Here is a 14,880-nt window from a genome sequence, read left to right as displayed (position 1 = left end):
GTGGCTCCGGTGTGCAAAATTTGAAACATCGGATTCAAAATGGCGTCGCGCATAATAATTTTTGAGATACTCTCGTGAAATATTTTTTGGGCTGCGGAGTGAAAGTTCGGGAATGAAATCAGCTGCATCGAGGACCCACATTAATAAATAATTGTACATTTCGGAGAATAATTTGCTCCCATCAATTTTGGCACGAAATCTGGTAAAGGATGACGAATCGACCGCGGTTAGTTTCGATGCGTAGATCCGTTGCGCAGCCGTTTGAAAAAACGTTATTAAGTCCTTTTCGATATTAAACGAAAACCCGAGACACAAAATTCCCGGTTTTTTTTTCCCACGGGTAGTTTATACTCTCAAAGCGTAGCTCAGTTCGAGAGGAGTGCAATTGCATTTGAATAGAAATCTTTAACCGCCTCATTCTGGTATAAAGTTGTTATTCGAGATGAAAGTGTCGACCGGTGCTCTGTGTCGCGTAAAGTTTGATGGTGGTGACTGCAATTTGGGATCATTGTTCGAAAAGCCTAAATTCGGCTGCACGCGTAATTCAATAGTGAACTTTCGAACGACGTTAAGAGTGTCGAAAACCCGAAGTTATTGCACGGCTTCATACTTTTTACACGAATTCTGTTGGGGCTCTGAAAAACGAATAACGTTCAACTCCGTGTACACTCCGACGAAAAATAATCCGGGCGACAACACGTTTATAACCTAAAACCGCTTCTTTCGGGTCACATACGAGTTTACGCGCAAATCATATTCCGATGAGATCGTAAAGTCATTTTTTTTCCCAATTCGAGGTGGAATTCTTAAATCAGTTGAATTTGGTTGCGAATTTTTAATCAAATTGAGAGCATTTTTGATGAGCCCTTTCCTACTTTGCATTTTATCGAAAATTATTAAAATTCAATGGCAAAAGTTTTTTCACAGTCGACTGTGAAAAACTGCGAATTATCGCAAACTCGGTGGCTAACAAATACGCACGCGGCTCTTCGACACTTGAGATTTCTATGCTCGGTCATTTTTCTCAAAAACGTACTAATCCAAGTGAACAAAGCAAAACTCATTATTGTTATGCGTACTCGAAATTTCCAAACCATCGTCGATTCCTTTTTTTGTCCTGTAAGAAAATCGTTTATTCTCGTAATTATAATTCCAATGAGAGCCTATTTATCTTGCACTTTTACTTCCAAAGGAGAGAAAATGTCTCGTATTTTTTGTTGATAAGTTTTTTTTAGAAAACTGACCTCATTTTTGTAATTTAACAAATCGAAGAACAAAAAAAATAGGCAAATCGCATTTTCAATACGGATCGAGAGACATTTTCGTTAGAAGGCTAAAAATTCGATAATTTTCATGAAAACGTGACTAGAGACTAGGTCGAGGATCATTTCAGAACTCGCGCAAGAAATTATGGTAACTTTTAGCTCCACCCACATCTGCGTCAGCCGGAACGTCATTAACCTATGACGGCAGAGCCTGATGAGCAGGAGAGTTCGAAAGTTGTAGAGTTTCATAAAAACCTGACTTTAACGTTTGCAAAATTTCACATAAGGTTTAATCTTTGTCGGACACGTTCCGAGTGTGATTTTCACGAGGATTTTTTATAATTTTGGCAAAGTTTTCGGTGCAGTTGTGAGCATATTAGTTTGCAACGAACTTTCTCCAGCTTTTTCCGGGACCAAATCGCAGTTAAGTCACAAAAACGGAATAAAATCGTCACCGCAATTTATACACTAATGTGAATCCTCGTTTGAAAAAAAAAACTTTCGTCATACTTAATTTAAGAAATTTAATAACAATTTGCATCGAGTTCGTGCACGAAGATAAAGATTCTAAATGGGAAAAAAAAACGTTCCGACCCGGAGGCTCGACGCAAAGCGAGTTGCTGGATTACCCGCACACAAAAAAGCCATCGGCACGCTCTGAGCAGCCACACAACACTCACGAACACACACGCAAATACTCACCCATTTATAAATACTCTAAATAGTAATAAATGTAAAAAAACACATTGGGAGGATATAGTATGTCAAATAAAAAAACGAGCGAAAAAATGGACTGGAAAACAAAAATTGTTCATCGAGTGAAACCCCAGTGAAAAGATTGATGAGTCAGCCGACCTCACTTCGAATTTTCTAACTTCAAATTCTTCGAGACTGTTGAACCGATTACAAAAAAACTCGTTTGGTCCACGCAGACCGATGGCAAAAATGGGCTGACGGTTTTTTTGCATTCGGTCGTGAACCATCCGGAGGAATTTCACTTTCGAAGTTTGCGATTAGTACTCTTCGTCCTCACGGTGGCAGGCAATCGACTGACCCATAATCCCGAGTTAATTGAGAAACGGTGGGTCGAACGAGGGGTTAAGTTCACCGAGTGAAAACACAGGTGGCTCCACCATCGCTCAACCCAACCGAATAGCACTTTGTTCGATGAAAAAACCGTTTTTTTCCCAGTTCAGTCGCACGGTGAACGCTAATGCTGCAATTAGCATATCAAGTGCTCGTCAAAAGTCCAATATAAAAAGTACATCGAATATCGTATTATCGAATCCGAATTCAAATCTTAAAATAATGGCTAATGAAACTTCATTAAATGAGAGGTGAAAAGTGAGATAATTATAAAACGATGATCGTTTCATCCGATTAAATTGAAGGTTCCTAATTTTTTATCTCTACGAAATGGACGTGTTGCTGAACATCACTCATCACCTATTCAAACACTTGGCAAATTTTCCTGCAATACCGTCGTCAAGCGTGAGAGATTTTGCGTGAATAAAAAATCGAACAGACACGAATATATCATCTCCGATACGGAGATGTTTAAAACCCATAACGTATTTTTGTCGTCGTGTAGCATCTGTTTTTGTGCGAAACTCGGTGCCAAATAACGACAAAAAATGGAGAAGAATTATATTATACGCATTGGCAATCGATAGATGTAAGAAAACGATGAAAAGAAAAGGGTAAATAAACGAGAATGGTACACATCCGAATACCATTATGATGATCGACGGTTCCAGCTGCTGTTCCTCATTGTAATCCACTTGATGTAATAACTAACATTTTTATCGATATCAAAATGTCAATGTCGTATCTATCGGTGGTACTTAAGCGCTCCGCATCGAGAAAGTGTACACGAGTGCACGAGCCTCGAGAGAAAATTAGCAAAATGAAATAAATATAATAAATGATAACAGAAATAATAATAATAATAATAATAATAATTAAAAACGTAAGAAATTCATCGTACGCAACAGTGGAGGAAATAATTATCAACAGATTTATAAATTCATCGTCAAAACCGATCTTAAGGTAATTGTAATACAGAGATATATAAAACTCATCGATTGTCGTCACTATTCGTCGTAGTAATATGTCGCAGTTTATTCTTTCCATAATCCATCGAATTTCTTTTATTCGAGATTCTTCATTTTAAAGCTAACCGCGCTCGCTACGTTGGAGCGTACGAATTCTTATTCACAGTCCCCTGTTCTTTCCGAATAATGTCTGCAGAGATTTATTCCGTATTTTTGATCGTTGTATAGCTATGGAGCGTCAGCGACGTATACTTGTAGATATATAATCCAATAATCCGTCGCTAGCGACTGCGACCTTTTACCAAATTTAATCTATTGTACGATAACTCGTGTGGAATTGTCAGCGTCGGATCAAATCTCCCGGAGAGCCCGCTTCAACGGCGGACTATTTTATGACCGGCTCGCCGCGCGAGTATCTCACTGTACATGATCAAACACTTTCACAAGAAGCACACGATATTTTAGTTTGCATCGTCAAAATGCAGCGAAATTTTTCTCCCTTCGTTTCGCATCGATCGTCATTTTTTTCCAGGTTATGTAAGGTATGAACAATTCGTCAACTTTTTGACGCGTTTACCTTGATATTCCAGGCCCAACGTCATTTGCAAAAATTTTACCATGTTCTCATTGTGAATTGAGGAATATAAAAAGTGGACTAAAATTTCGTTGCATCGCTACGAGGCGAACTTTTATACCACAAAAGCACCTGATCCCTTGCTCACACTCATGGTGGTTACGGCAATAGCCTTTATTACCTTATCGAGACAAATTATGCTCTCGTATATTACGAGATTTTCATATTTTAAGTTATCAAACAAATATTTTTCGAACGCTATAACCATCACTTTCAATGAATTATATCGAAGCTTACTATTAATAAAAATGAAATAAAGAAGATTATATAACGAAATTGTAATATTTGCAAAAATATACAAGAATTGAAACGAGCTAAATTGCATTTGTGGTCAGATCATAATTCATTACTCGTACGGTGAAATGATACGCGGTCAAGGTGATGACAATCTCTTTGTAATTTCTCTTGGGAGGCGATTTATTTTGTTGGAGGAAAAGCGCCCGAGTTTTTCTCTCTCGAAACAAAAATTACCTGCTTGTTTTATTTTGTTTCTTTTTTATGTTCAAACTTTGCTCAACGTTTCGACCAAGAGAATATAACAAACCAAATCGTCAGCAAGTCTTCTTACTCTAACCTCAAATTTCTCGTCTGTCATTTCACCGTTGGTAACGAAAAGCGCACCCGAAACGCTCGATTAGCAAACTAGGTGTCGCCACTTGATTTTGTAACGGCTCTCTTGTTCATACCGAAATTTGAAAGGCACTCGCCTCGAGAAATCAATGTTTTCTTCAAACCCTTCCGTCTTTGCCCTACAAATCTGCTGGGTTTTAGAATATTAAAGCAGACATTTTTTGAATCTGTAATCTGATGTGGAGCCTGATGTTTTAATCAGCAATATTAATGACATTTGTGTCCTTCAATAGGGTGAGAAAGAGCGAAAAGGAGAAAGAGGGGGAAAATCTGTTGAGCAACGAATCAGTTTTCAACCTCGTACCAATTGAAAGGACTTTTTCTTACGAATCGATTTTTAATAATTGCGAAGCACTGCTCGTGTTTCTCGTCGTTGAACTTTTAAAACTCGATGGCTATCTCAGAGCAATCGTGAGCTTGAAAATGAAGTATGGGAGAGCGGTGGCAAAATGGGGCGTTAGAGGTTATGTTGGAAAAAAATTCAACATTTTTCGAAACGAAAAAAATTCTATATTTTTCGTCAACAGTCTTGTTCGCGTTTTCTTCCATGTTCATTTCGCCCTTTTCATTCTTGCTGAATCTGTTTCTCCCAGCATTTGGGCTACTATTTTATTCAAACACGTCAAATATGCTCGTCAACTTTTTCCATTAATTCGTTGCAAGCACAGTATTGGCTCACTTTCTAATCGGCCTAACAGCACCTCGCTATTGGCTATTTCTAAAGTAAAATTGAGACCGTAAGTCAAGTAGCCTGATGCGAAAATCAACAACTTGATCAGAAGCAAGAAATTTCACTGAAATTCGTATCGTCGAAGCACAATGAAGCTTTTTTTCGAACTTTCGTCATTCGAAATTTTTTAAACTTCCAAAATCCAAATATGTCATTTTCAAAAATTCATTCGAACACTCTCAATTAATTTACAAATCATATTATTATAATTATTCGTATTACAACGATACGAACTTCCAATCCGTGTGACGAACCACTCATTTCACTTATTTATTTGCTCGAGTCCGAAGGTGCTTTAGAAAGATAGCTATGAAAATGGAGCCTGTACATATTGCCCAAAACACAAACTCGACGCATCAAAGCTCATCTTTTCAAAGGATTCGATTAATCGTACGGTTCGCACGCTCTCATTTTTTTGTACAGTAATCGGTGTGAATTGTCCCGAGAGCGGGGCGCAATAAGGACGATTTTTCGAGTTTAAACCGTCGACACTACATTTTTTCTCTCGATAATTAAAGATTCGAAAATAAAAAAAACATGAGCTTTGATATTTTTACTGCGTTTTACTGATAATTCTGTACTCAAATTATCTCATTATTATTATCATTAAACAATATTCTCGGTACTTATAACAATATCAATAATAATAATAATTGTTATTATGGTTACTTATATGCAATGTATTTTTGTGAACAGTATTGAAAGTGCTACTGTTGTACAGTTAACTATAAATGATAATTGTACTATGATGTACTTATAATGTATATAGATATATTTAATTAAAATGAATATGAATTTGTGTAATCTTCTGAGTACTTTTATTATTGTACGTACGCGTTACGCTCTTCTCACTTTCGTCTGAGAAAAAAAAACTGCAAAAAGTTACCCCTCGCTTCTGGATTGGTGTACTCACGAAGGCACATTCCATGTCTTTCGGTTGTGTTGCTGCAAAAATGATGAGTCGCGTTCTCGAAAGGTGAAATATATTTTAGTATTTCTCGCGCTCAAAGGTGTTTCCATATTATATAACCTCATTTTTGGAACGTAATACATCGACGCGTGGATTCTGCTTAATTTTGTTGGGACATTTATTATAATATGTGCGTGTGTTATTTTTTTATATTTATCGAAAATATGTTTCGAAAGATTGTGGAGCTATAATGACACATGGAGATATATTTTTAGTGGGAATAACTGAAAGCCAAGGATTTGCAATATATATTTCTTGTTTAAATAATTCTGAACGCATGCACGGCTTTTTTGTGCATGATTGATAAATAGGACTCTCGAGAAAAAGCTAGACTTCACAATGCGGTTCACGACCTTCACAAGCATCAGAGAAATAAATTTCAATTATCTGTATTCGGTGACATGTTTGAGCATAGATGACGCGTAATTCATGTTGTCGCCGCATTCTTTTTTCTTTTTTGTTTCAACTGTTGTCACTCGTATCACTCGTATACAGTATACACAATCCCATAGTCCCAAGCTAAAGCACACATTTGCAGTCATGCTTACCACACCAAAAAAATAATACGCTGGCGAGTGCGCAGTGGTGACTCCTTCCTCCCCATATGCCTCCTGCTCCGTGATCCGTTTATCGCAAGTTTGGACTCCGATCAGAGATAGTGGCAGATAGTACTGCGTCTGCATCAGACCAAGTGAAACATATTGCGTTTATTTATACGTTAGAAAATCAACAAATTCCAAACGTTTCAATTTATTTGGTAAAATACAGTTTATCGCCTTTCGTTTCTTCCTACATCGTCGGTTCCTTTATACTTTGCGTTAAATATCCGGCGAGTTAAACGATGACCTTGCAAGCTATTAAATGGGAAAATGGAAAACTCGAAGTTCTCGATCAAATACTACTACCGGCGATTTCGAGGTACGTCGTCGTCAACGGGGTTGAGGACGGATGGAAAGTTATCAACAAAATGCAGGTATGCTTTCATGATTCTTTTAATTATTTTACTTTCCCAGAAAAATTGGCATATACATGTCATTAATGTGTCTGATTATATGGTGTTTACGCGAAAATGACGTGCCGGTTTCGCGTTAGTCGTATAAAGTGTGGTCATCGCGGCATGGTTATATATTTCCTTGCAAATTGTAATATGAAATTTTTTTTAACAAATTATGTTTCTCCTTGATTGAATCGTAGAGTGAACATTGTTATTCCATTGCGATCATCTAATTTTTTCAAGTACAGCTCGAATTTTGACGTGACAAAATCTTTATTTTTATTGTTATTTGAAAGGGTTTCGGTGTAACTATAAAAAATTTTTCAGACTTTATCAAATATGAATAAATTTAAATTTCTCTACTATGAATTTTGCAGTTGCAGTATTCATTTTTTCGCATTTTTGGAGTTGCAAAAAATTGGCAACTTTATTCTGCGATTTTTGTTACAGGGTTGTAAATTTTGTCAATGAGAGATTTGCTATCGAAAGATTTAAATGAAAATTCGAAATAGCACACACTCAACGAATAAAAATGTTCTTAGAATAATTTAACAAGTCATGATTCTCTTTCTCATAATTTTTTGAATCATTTTTAGTTTTCACTATTTCTTGTCATCTCCTCGTCAAATTTTTCTTTATTTAGCTCAATTTCAGTACAAACGTTTTGATTGAATCTTGACTCTAGAAATGAGGAGTTTTACTATTTAGAAACGATGCACATCAAAGCACGATTTGACTTCCAGGTTCGAGGAGCCCCTGCAATTGCAATCGTCGGCTGCTTGAGCTTAGCTGTTGAACTAAGAAATGAAAATTTTGATGACAAGAGCAGTTTGCGCAGTGAAATTGAAGGAAAATTAAACTATTTAGTTTCTGCGAGGCCCACTGCTGTGAACATCAAAAGAGCAGCGGAAGCTCTCATCGATGTGGCCAATGCACTCAGCACAGATGACAGTGTGTCCGTTAGCCAAATGAGTGAGAAGTAAGAAGCTTGCCAATGTTCATAGCAACCGTAAGTTCAGGGTGCTTTTTAAACAGAATTTTTCTTCACTTTTTTTTCTAATCAAAGGGGTCCAAGGAAATATGTCATGTTCCTTGATTTTTTATTTTTGTTTGGATTTTATATTTCGATTAATGTTTTGAAAACCGAAAACAGAAAAAATACTCTATTTTCATAACCCAAATCTAGAGCTAATTTATGTGTGTCATACGCATAATTGACTTTGAATTTCTAGTTTGCCAGTAATTAAGTAAAAAACTTTATAACATTGCTTTTTACAGATTCCTCAAAGAAATTGATTCCATGCTGGAGAAAGACATTGCTGACAATAAATCAATCGGCGATTATGGAGCTGACGAAATATTGAAAAGCGTCTCTGAAGATAGCTTGGTACGAGTTTTAACTCACTGCAACACAGGTAGTCTTGCAACTGCTGGCTATGGGACTGCACTTGGTGTTGTGCGATCGCTCCAAAACAAGAAAAGACTCGGTTAGTTTCCTAGAAAGAGCTCAAATTCTCGATAGAATCTCATCAACTCGACAAAATCCATCGAAGATTGAAATAAATATTTTTCATTTTTGCATCATTACTTTTGTTTTCTCACGTCGTTCAATTTTCCACTTCTTTTCCATTCGAGTCTGCAATGATGATTAATTATCTTGGCTTTTCATCTTTGTTGATTCATGAGTCGCTCTGTGAAATTCGTTGAACAATGGCAAAGTACGGAAGTAATTTGCAAGTTTGAAAATTGAAGACGGCTCGCAAATGGCAATGATGTTAAAAAATTCCAAAAAATTAAGCACGAAAATATTTCACTTCAATAAATTGACAAAAGATTGGAAATTAAAATGAAAAATCTCGTCATGTTTGACAAGAGATTAGAAAAATGAAAATTTATATGCTATTTCAATGCTTTCCAGAACACGTGTACTGCACAGAAACGAGACCGTACAATCAAGGTGCACGCTTGACAGCGTATGAATTGGTGCACGACAAAATACCGGGAACATTAATTTGCGATGACATGGTTGCTGCTCTCGTTAAATCGAGAAAAATATCTGCCGTTGTCGTTGGAGCAGACCGAGTAGCTGCTAATGGAGACACTGCCAATAAAATTGGAACTTACCAGGTCAGATCCAATTTTAATATTGAGTTTTTATTGATCAAGAGAAGAACTTGATTTCAATAATACGAAACGTTTATATTTCAATTCCTTGAAAATAAATCACAGACTAATTATCATAAATACTTGTTCACAGATTGCTATTATTGCGAAATATCACGGTGTACCATTTTACGTCGCAGCACCTCGAACCTCTATTGACTTGCAGCTTTCCAGTGGTGATCTTATCCCAATCGAAGAACGCCCAGAACGCGAGATGACTCACATTTATGATCAACGAATTGCCGCGAACGGAATATCGTGCTGGAATCCAGCTTTTGATATAACTCCAGCAGATCTTATTACGGGTATAATCACGGAAATCGGAGTGTATAAGCCCGAGGATTTGAAAACTCTTCGAACAATGGAATGTGCCAAAAAAGACTGAGATCTTTACAAATACAATGATAAAACATTGGAGCCACTCAGAATTCGAAAATTTTATAAAAATAATCTCAACTGAAGGTGAACGCAGCTCAACCCATGCATGAAGAAGTCAACATTTGTATTTCTGCAACGCTATCGTTGTGCACTGTAACTCATCTCGATGAATGAATCAATTAACCGATTGAAAAACCAGTTCAAGTTTCCAAGACCGATTATGTATTTTTATAAATAACGTATTGATGTTAATAAACCATTAATGGAGAAATGATGGAGAAAGAAATATATTTTCAATTGATACCATAATCATAAACGTAATAAAATGTTTATTGCTCGGTACGAAAATATTTTGATTCTTCGTGGATAAGTATATGAGTCGTATGAAAAATAGATATTTTGCCACATTCGTATAACAGTCAATGTAAATATTGCGTTCACAATTGTTAAAAAATTCGTAAATCATGGAATTCGTCAGTTGACTCAGTGATGGAACAACCTCACATTGGTGTGAGCCAAAATTATGTTGTGTTCGTTGCAAGCATCGATTACTGCTTGATCATTCGTCGAACCAGCTGGACTTCCGATGTAACGAGCTCCGCTCTATAAAGTGAAATAACAACGATGTAACAGGAATAATTTCAGAAATGGTTTCTTTTTCCGTTTGAATAATTCTCAAATTAACGAAATAGAAAATGTGCCCGATTGGTATGCTCAGAGTCACACTGATTTGCTTTGACTTTCAAATATACGAAGAGCAGCTAAGGCAGAAACAAGGTCTCACCAATCTAGCCCTGTCGACATTGTCCCTGAAAGGAAAGAATGCGTCACTGCTCACGGCAACACCGTCCAATTTTTTAGCCCAATCAATTCTTTCCTGTTCCGTTAATTTATCTGGAACGACTTCGTAGAAAGCTGCCCAAGCTGCTTCGTCCATGTCCTTTCCAATAGATCCATTCACATAGTTATCTATAGCGTTTGCAATTTCTGCACGTTTCACACCTTTCTTGAATTTCATTCCAGTCACTTTGGGATGTTGACGGAGCCACCTTTAAAAAAACATCGGCTGCTCAAGATTTCGATAAATTTTTATCTTTTTGCACTTTGCTACAAAAAGAATTTCGATGTGAAAAATAAAGTGATCACATTTTGAAACGATTAAATGAGTAATGAAATCAGGACAAACCAATTATCGGCTTTGTCCCCAGCGAGTCTCGTGCAATGAATACGAGATTGTTGTCCTGCGCCAATTCCAATGACCTGTCCGTCCTTGGCGTAACAGACTGAATTGCTCTGAGTGTATTTGACAGCTATAGTCGCGACGATGAGATCTCTGAGTGCTTCTTCGGACAATTGTTTGTTGTTGGTAACAGTATTGGCAAAAGTTGATTTATCGATAACAGCGTTGTTGCGTTGTTGTTCAAGAGTCAAGCCGAACAATACTTTGCGCTCGATCGGGGTTGGTTCGTAATTCGGATCGATTTGGATAACGCAGTAAGAGCCATTTTTCTTTTTTCTCAAGAGCTGCAGAGCTTCGTCCGTGTAACCGGGAGCGATGATGCCGTCGGAAACTTCGCGAGAAATAATTTTCGCGGTAATGGCATCGCATTCGTCGGAGAGAGCGACAAAATCACCGAAACTCGACATGCGATCAGCACCGCGCGCACGTGCGTAGGCTGAGGCCAGTGGCGTTAATTGCTCGATCAAATCGTCGACTTGACAAAGCTTTGCTTGAACTTGATCCAGTGGTATTCCAACAGCAGCTCCAGCAGGACTCACGTGCTTGAACGAGGTCGCCGCCGACAAACCTAGTGAACTCTTCAGTTCCTTCACCAATTGATAAGCGTTCAACGCATCGCACAAATTGATAAAACCCGGAGAACCGTTCACCACGGTGATAGGAAGCTTTTCCAAAGTAGTAAATATTTGCGCCGGTTTCTGATGAGGATTCATTCCATAACGAAGTGTCAATTGAGATACACCTCCACTGTACTGCTTTCGGAAATAATCCGATATTGCGTTGTCGTACTCAGCTGTGTGAGTAAATGCTTTCAGTGCCAAAGATTGCCTGTAAAAATGTTTGCACCATAAATTACTTTGATTCAGAGAATTACGCAATCGCCTCTAATTTCAGCTGCGTTGTAGCTCGAAAATGGAGTACTAACAGCAGGCTATTAAAATTCAAATATTTTGGGTTGTAAAAAGTAAAAGTTTCCCATCAGTTCGATATCGTTTCGAAATCAGTTTCAAAATCATACCTTTTCGCAAATCTTTTATAGAATTTTGACACTTAAAAGCCACCATGTAAAAGATTGTTTATATTTGAAAAATTGCTACTCTTTGGAAGCGTTTTCACGTGTTTTGTTGTTTCATATGCAAAAACGCACCGATTGAACACAATCTTTTTCGAATTTGCAAATAAAAAATATCGAAGCATATTGATAAATATTTATACCTAGTGGCAAGCGACGTATCTTTGTCAGCAGAGATTTCGAGTTCACCCACGACCTTTTCGTAATCACTGGGGTCACAGATTACCGTAACCCTGGCATGATTCTTTGCAGCAGCCCGTAAAAGAGTAACACCCCCGATATCGATGTTCTCAACGGCATCTTCGATAGTGACACCGGGCTTGCTGACCGTGTTTACAAAAGGATATAAATTGCATACTACAATTTGAACAAAATCGAAATTTTGCTTGTCCAAGTCTGCGCAATCAGCAGCAGTCGATCGTGCTAAAATACCTGTAGGAAATAACTTTGACTTTAATATTATTTTTCTCGTCATTTTGTTGTCTAAACGACTATAGCATGGAATATCATAACCTGCATGGACAGCAGGATGGAGAGTCTTGACTCGACCTCCCAACATTTCCGGTGCACCTGTAATATCGGACACATCCTTCGGTGCAAGACCAGCATCTCTGAGTGATTTGGCAGTACCACCGGATGCAACTAGTGTGAAACCAAGCTTATCCAACTTCTGAGCGAATGGTAGAAGATGAGTTTTGTCAGAAACACTCAACAAAGCTGGAAAAAATACAAGTTTTTTAATGTTTTTTGAATTTAAGAAGGAAGATATGATAAGCACATTTATTGATTAAAACACTATAATTGGAGTGTGTTTACGATATGAGACTCCCAGCTGATTCGAGCAACAGAAAGGAGTTGATAAAATGCAAATGTGGCATTTTATACCATGACGGTTTAATGTCTGTACTCATTTTCTTTTTTCAATTGATTACTTTCGTGCTGCGCAAACACAAAACTTTTATTTTTACAGTTGTCAGACACATTTTTGAATGACAAAATTTTTTGAAAACAATTTTTTGTCTATATCTCCCATGATATTCTATTGGTGAAACGTTAAAAAAAAATCCTCAAAATATTTGCAGCGTTAAATGTTGCAACTTGTAGATCTGTAACGATCCTGAATAGTAACTAATAGTAACAAATATTTTCCCTTTGCTTAAGATTGTCATCATTGTGTAATTGTATAAAAAAAATATATATTCCGGCAATTGAAGCACAAATTGTTACACAATATTTTCAGTGGGAGTGAAAAACAATTTTGAAATAACATAACTATTTTCAAGAAGTTTAAATTGAGCAATGTCGAGAAGTTCGCTTATCTCTGCCCCCCAGTGGCTTGAATTATGTAAATTTAGTGATAAAGTGCTTTGAAAATAATTGCTTCATATTTTGCATCACTGGGATGCAATATTATTACTTTTATGTATACTTTGAGATAAAATTTTTTTTTTTTCTGTATTACTTAAGAATGAATTCATAGTGGTAAGACGACCGATTCATAAATTTATATTTCACATTTCAAGTTTCATTAACAATATAAAAAAATTTCATATGCATTTCGTTAATGTGATTAACTTGAATACTTAGGATTCATCTTTGCATTGTTATCTCAGAATTTTATAATCACACTGAAGAATAAAGTGCACACAATGCCACTTACATTTTATTTCAATAACCAACAGGCTTCTGATCCCACTTCCCGAACGAGTGCCAGACGTGTAATGTTTTTTTAAATTGGAGTTATTAACAAAATTTCATGATTGATCTTCCGAAAAATAAAATACTGTTTCAATTATATGCCGACCACTATGTAAGTTCGATTTGTGTAAAAAAATAAGAATGAGTCTAAACAATGCCGGCCATGTGACAGCACGTGGTTTTCTGCCCGAACTCTCAACGTACAGGAACCGGCATTTTCTCTAACGCGAAGAACCGTTCGTTGAACGTAGTCTGAACTTAGTTTAATATTTTGAAAATAGTTCTGTCATGGATAAAACCGAGTTTGATTTTTTATTGATATTGAAAAATTTGGTTTTAGGTTTATTTCGCATTAATTCATCACAGGATCTCACGAAACCAGCAACGTGGAGTGCTTATAAGTAATTAGTAGTAAAAGGATAAATAAAAATTCGAAACAAGACTCACCTAGTTTTCCTCCAGGCATTTCGTCCACGTTTTTTGTTAAAAATATGCAAGTAATTAATCCACAGTACAAATCTTTCAAATGGGCTGGTTCGACAGTAACTGAAGAAATGTGTGTGCTTTCGCCTCAATGAATGATGAGTTTCTGCTTGCTGTTTAAAAGATTAAAAGTTCATTGTCCAGTCCGAAAATTCCCACGTCTGTTAAAGCTCCCACTACCATGAACTTCCCACCACCGCGCGTGATGAGCGATAAAGGAATAACCAATGAGAACACTGCTTTCCGAACGTCACATCCGTCGATCCGTCGTCGCTTATAAAAAATGATTTATTTTTGTCAATTATGTATTTTTGGGAGCTAGAAAGGGCACGTTCTTACAAGGTTTAAATTATTTGCTAAAAAATTAGCTCTCCTCTATTTCGTTGAATAAAATACATGTGTCTATACACCGGCTGAACTATCACACTTTTCTTTAACTCCTTTGATAAAACTATCACACTCTGATATTACCAGATATTACTAATACAGTGTGCAACCATTTGACCGAGCCACCATTCCCATTATTCAAGAATATCTGTTCTGTATGAAAAAAAGACATCATTATTCAT

General features: G+C 36.9%; 2 protein-coding genes across 2 annotated transcripts; one reads left to right on the top strand and one right to left on the bottom strand.

The window, feature by feature from the left end:
• Positions 1–6,693: 6,693 nt before the first annotated feature.
• On the top strand, positions 6,694–10,089 carry LOC122418923 (methylthioribose-1-phosphate isomerase). The gene is made up of 5 exons (XM_043433076.1): positions 6,694–7,256; positions 8,021–8,256; positions 8,556–8,764; positions 9,196–9,404; positions 9,535–10,089. The coding sequence occupies exons 1-5, from the start codon at positions 7,125–7,127 to the stop codon at positions 9,823–9,825; spliced, it is 1,077 nt and encodes a 358-aa protein (XP_043289011.1). The 5' UTR covers positions 6,694–7,124; the 3' UTR covers positions 9,826–10,089.
• A 41-nt stretch (positions 10,090–10,130) lies between these two features.
• LOC122418916 (bifunctional purine biosynthesis protein ATIC) lies at positions 10,131–14,572 on the bottom strand. The gene is made up of 6 exons (XM_043433050.1): positions 14,276–14,572; positions 12,644–12,847; positions 12,274–12,562; positions 11,005–11,886; positions 10,603–10,867; positions 10,131–10,421 (listed from the first exon to the last, which is right to left on the bottom strand). The coding sequence occupies exons 1-6, from the start codon at positions 14,292–14,294 to the stop codon at positions 10,302–10,304; spliced, it is 1,779 nt and encodes a 592-aa protein (XP_043288985.1). The 5' UTR covers positions 14,295–14,572; the 3' UTR covers positions 10,131–10,301.
• Positions 14,573–14,880: the final 308 nt, after the last annotated feature.

This window comes from Venturia canescens, chromosome 1, assembly GCF_019457755.1.
Source record: "Venturia canescens isolate UGA chromosome 1, ASM1945775v1, whole genome shotgun sequence".
Classification (NCBI taxonomy): Eukaryota; Metazoa; Arthropoda; class Insecta; order Hymenoptera; family Ichneumonidae; genus Venturia; species Venturia canescens.
Note: the sequence above shows the minus strand (reverse complement) of the source record. Positions and strands in the feature narration are given on the sequence as shown.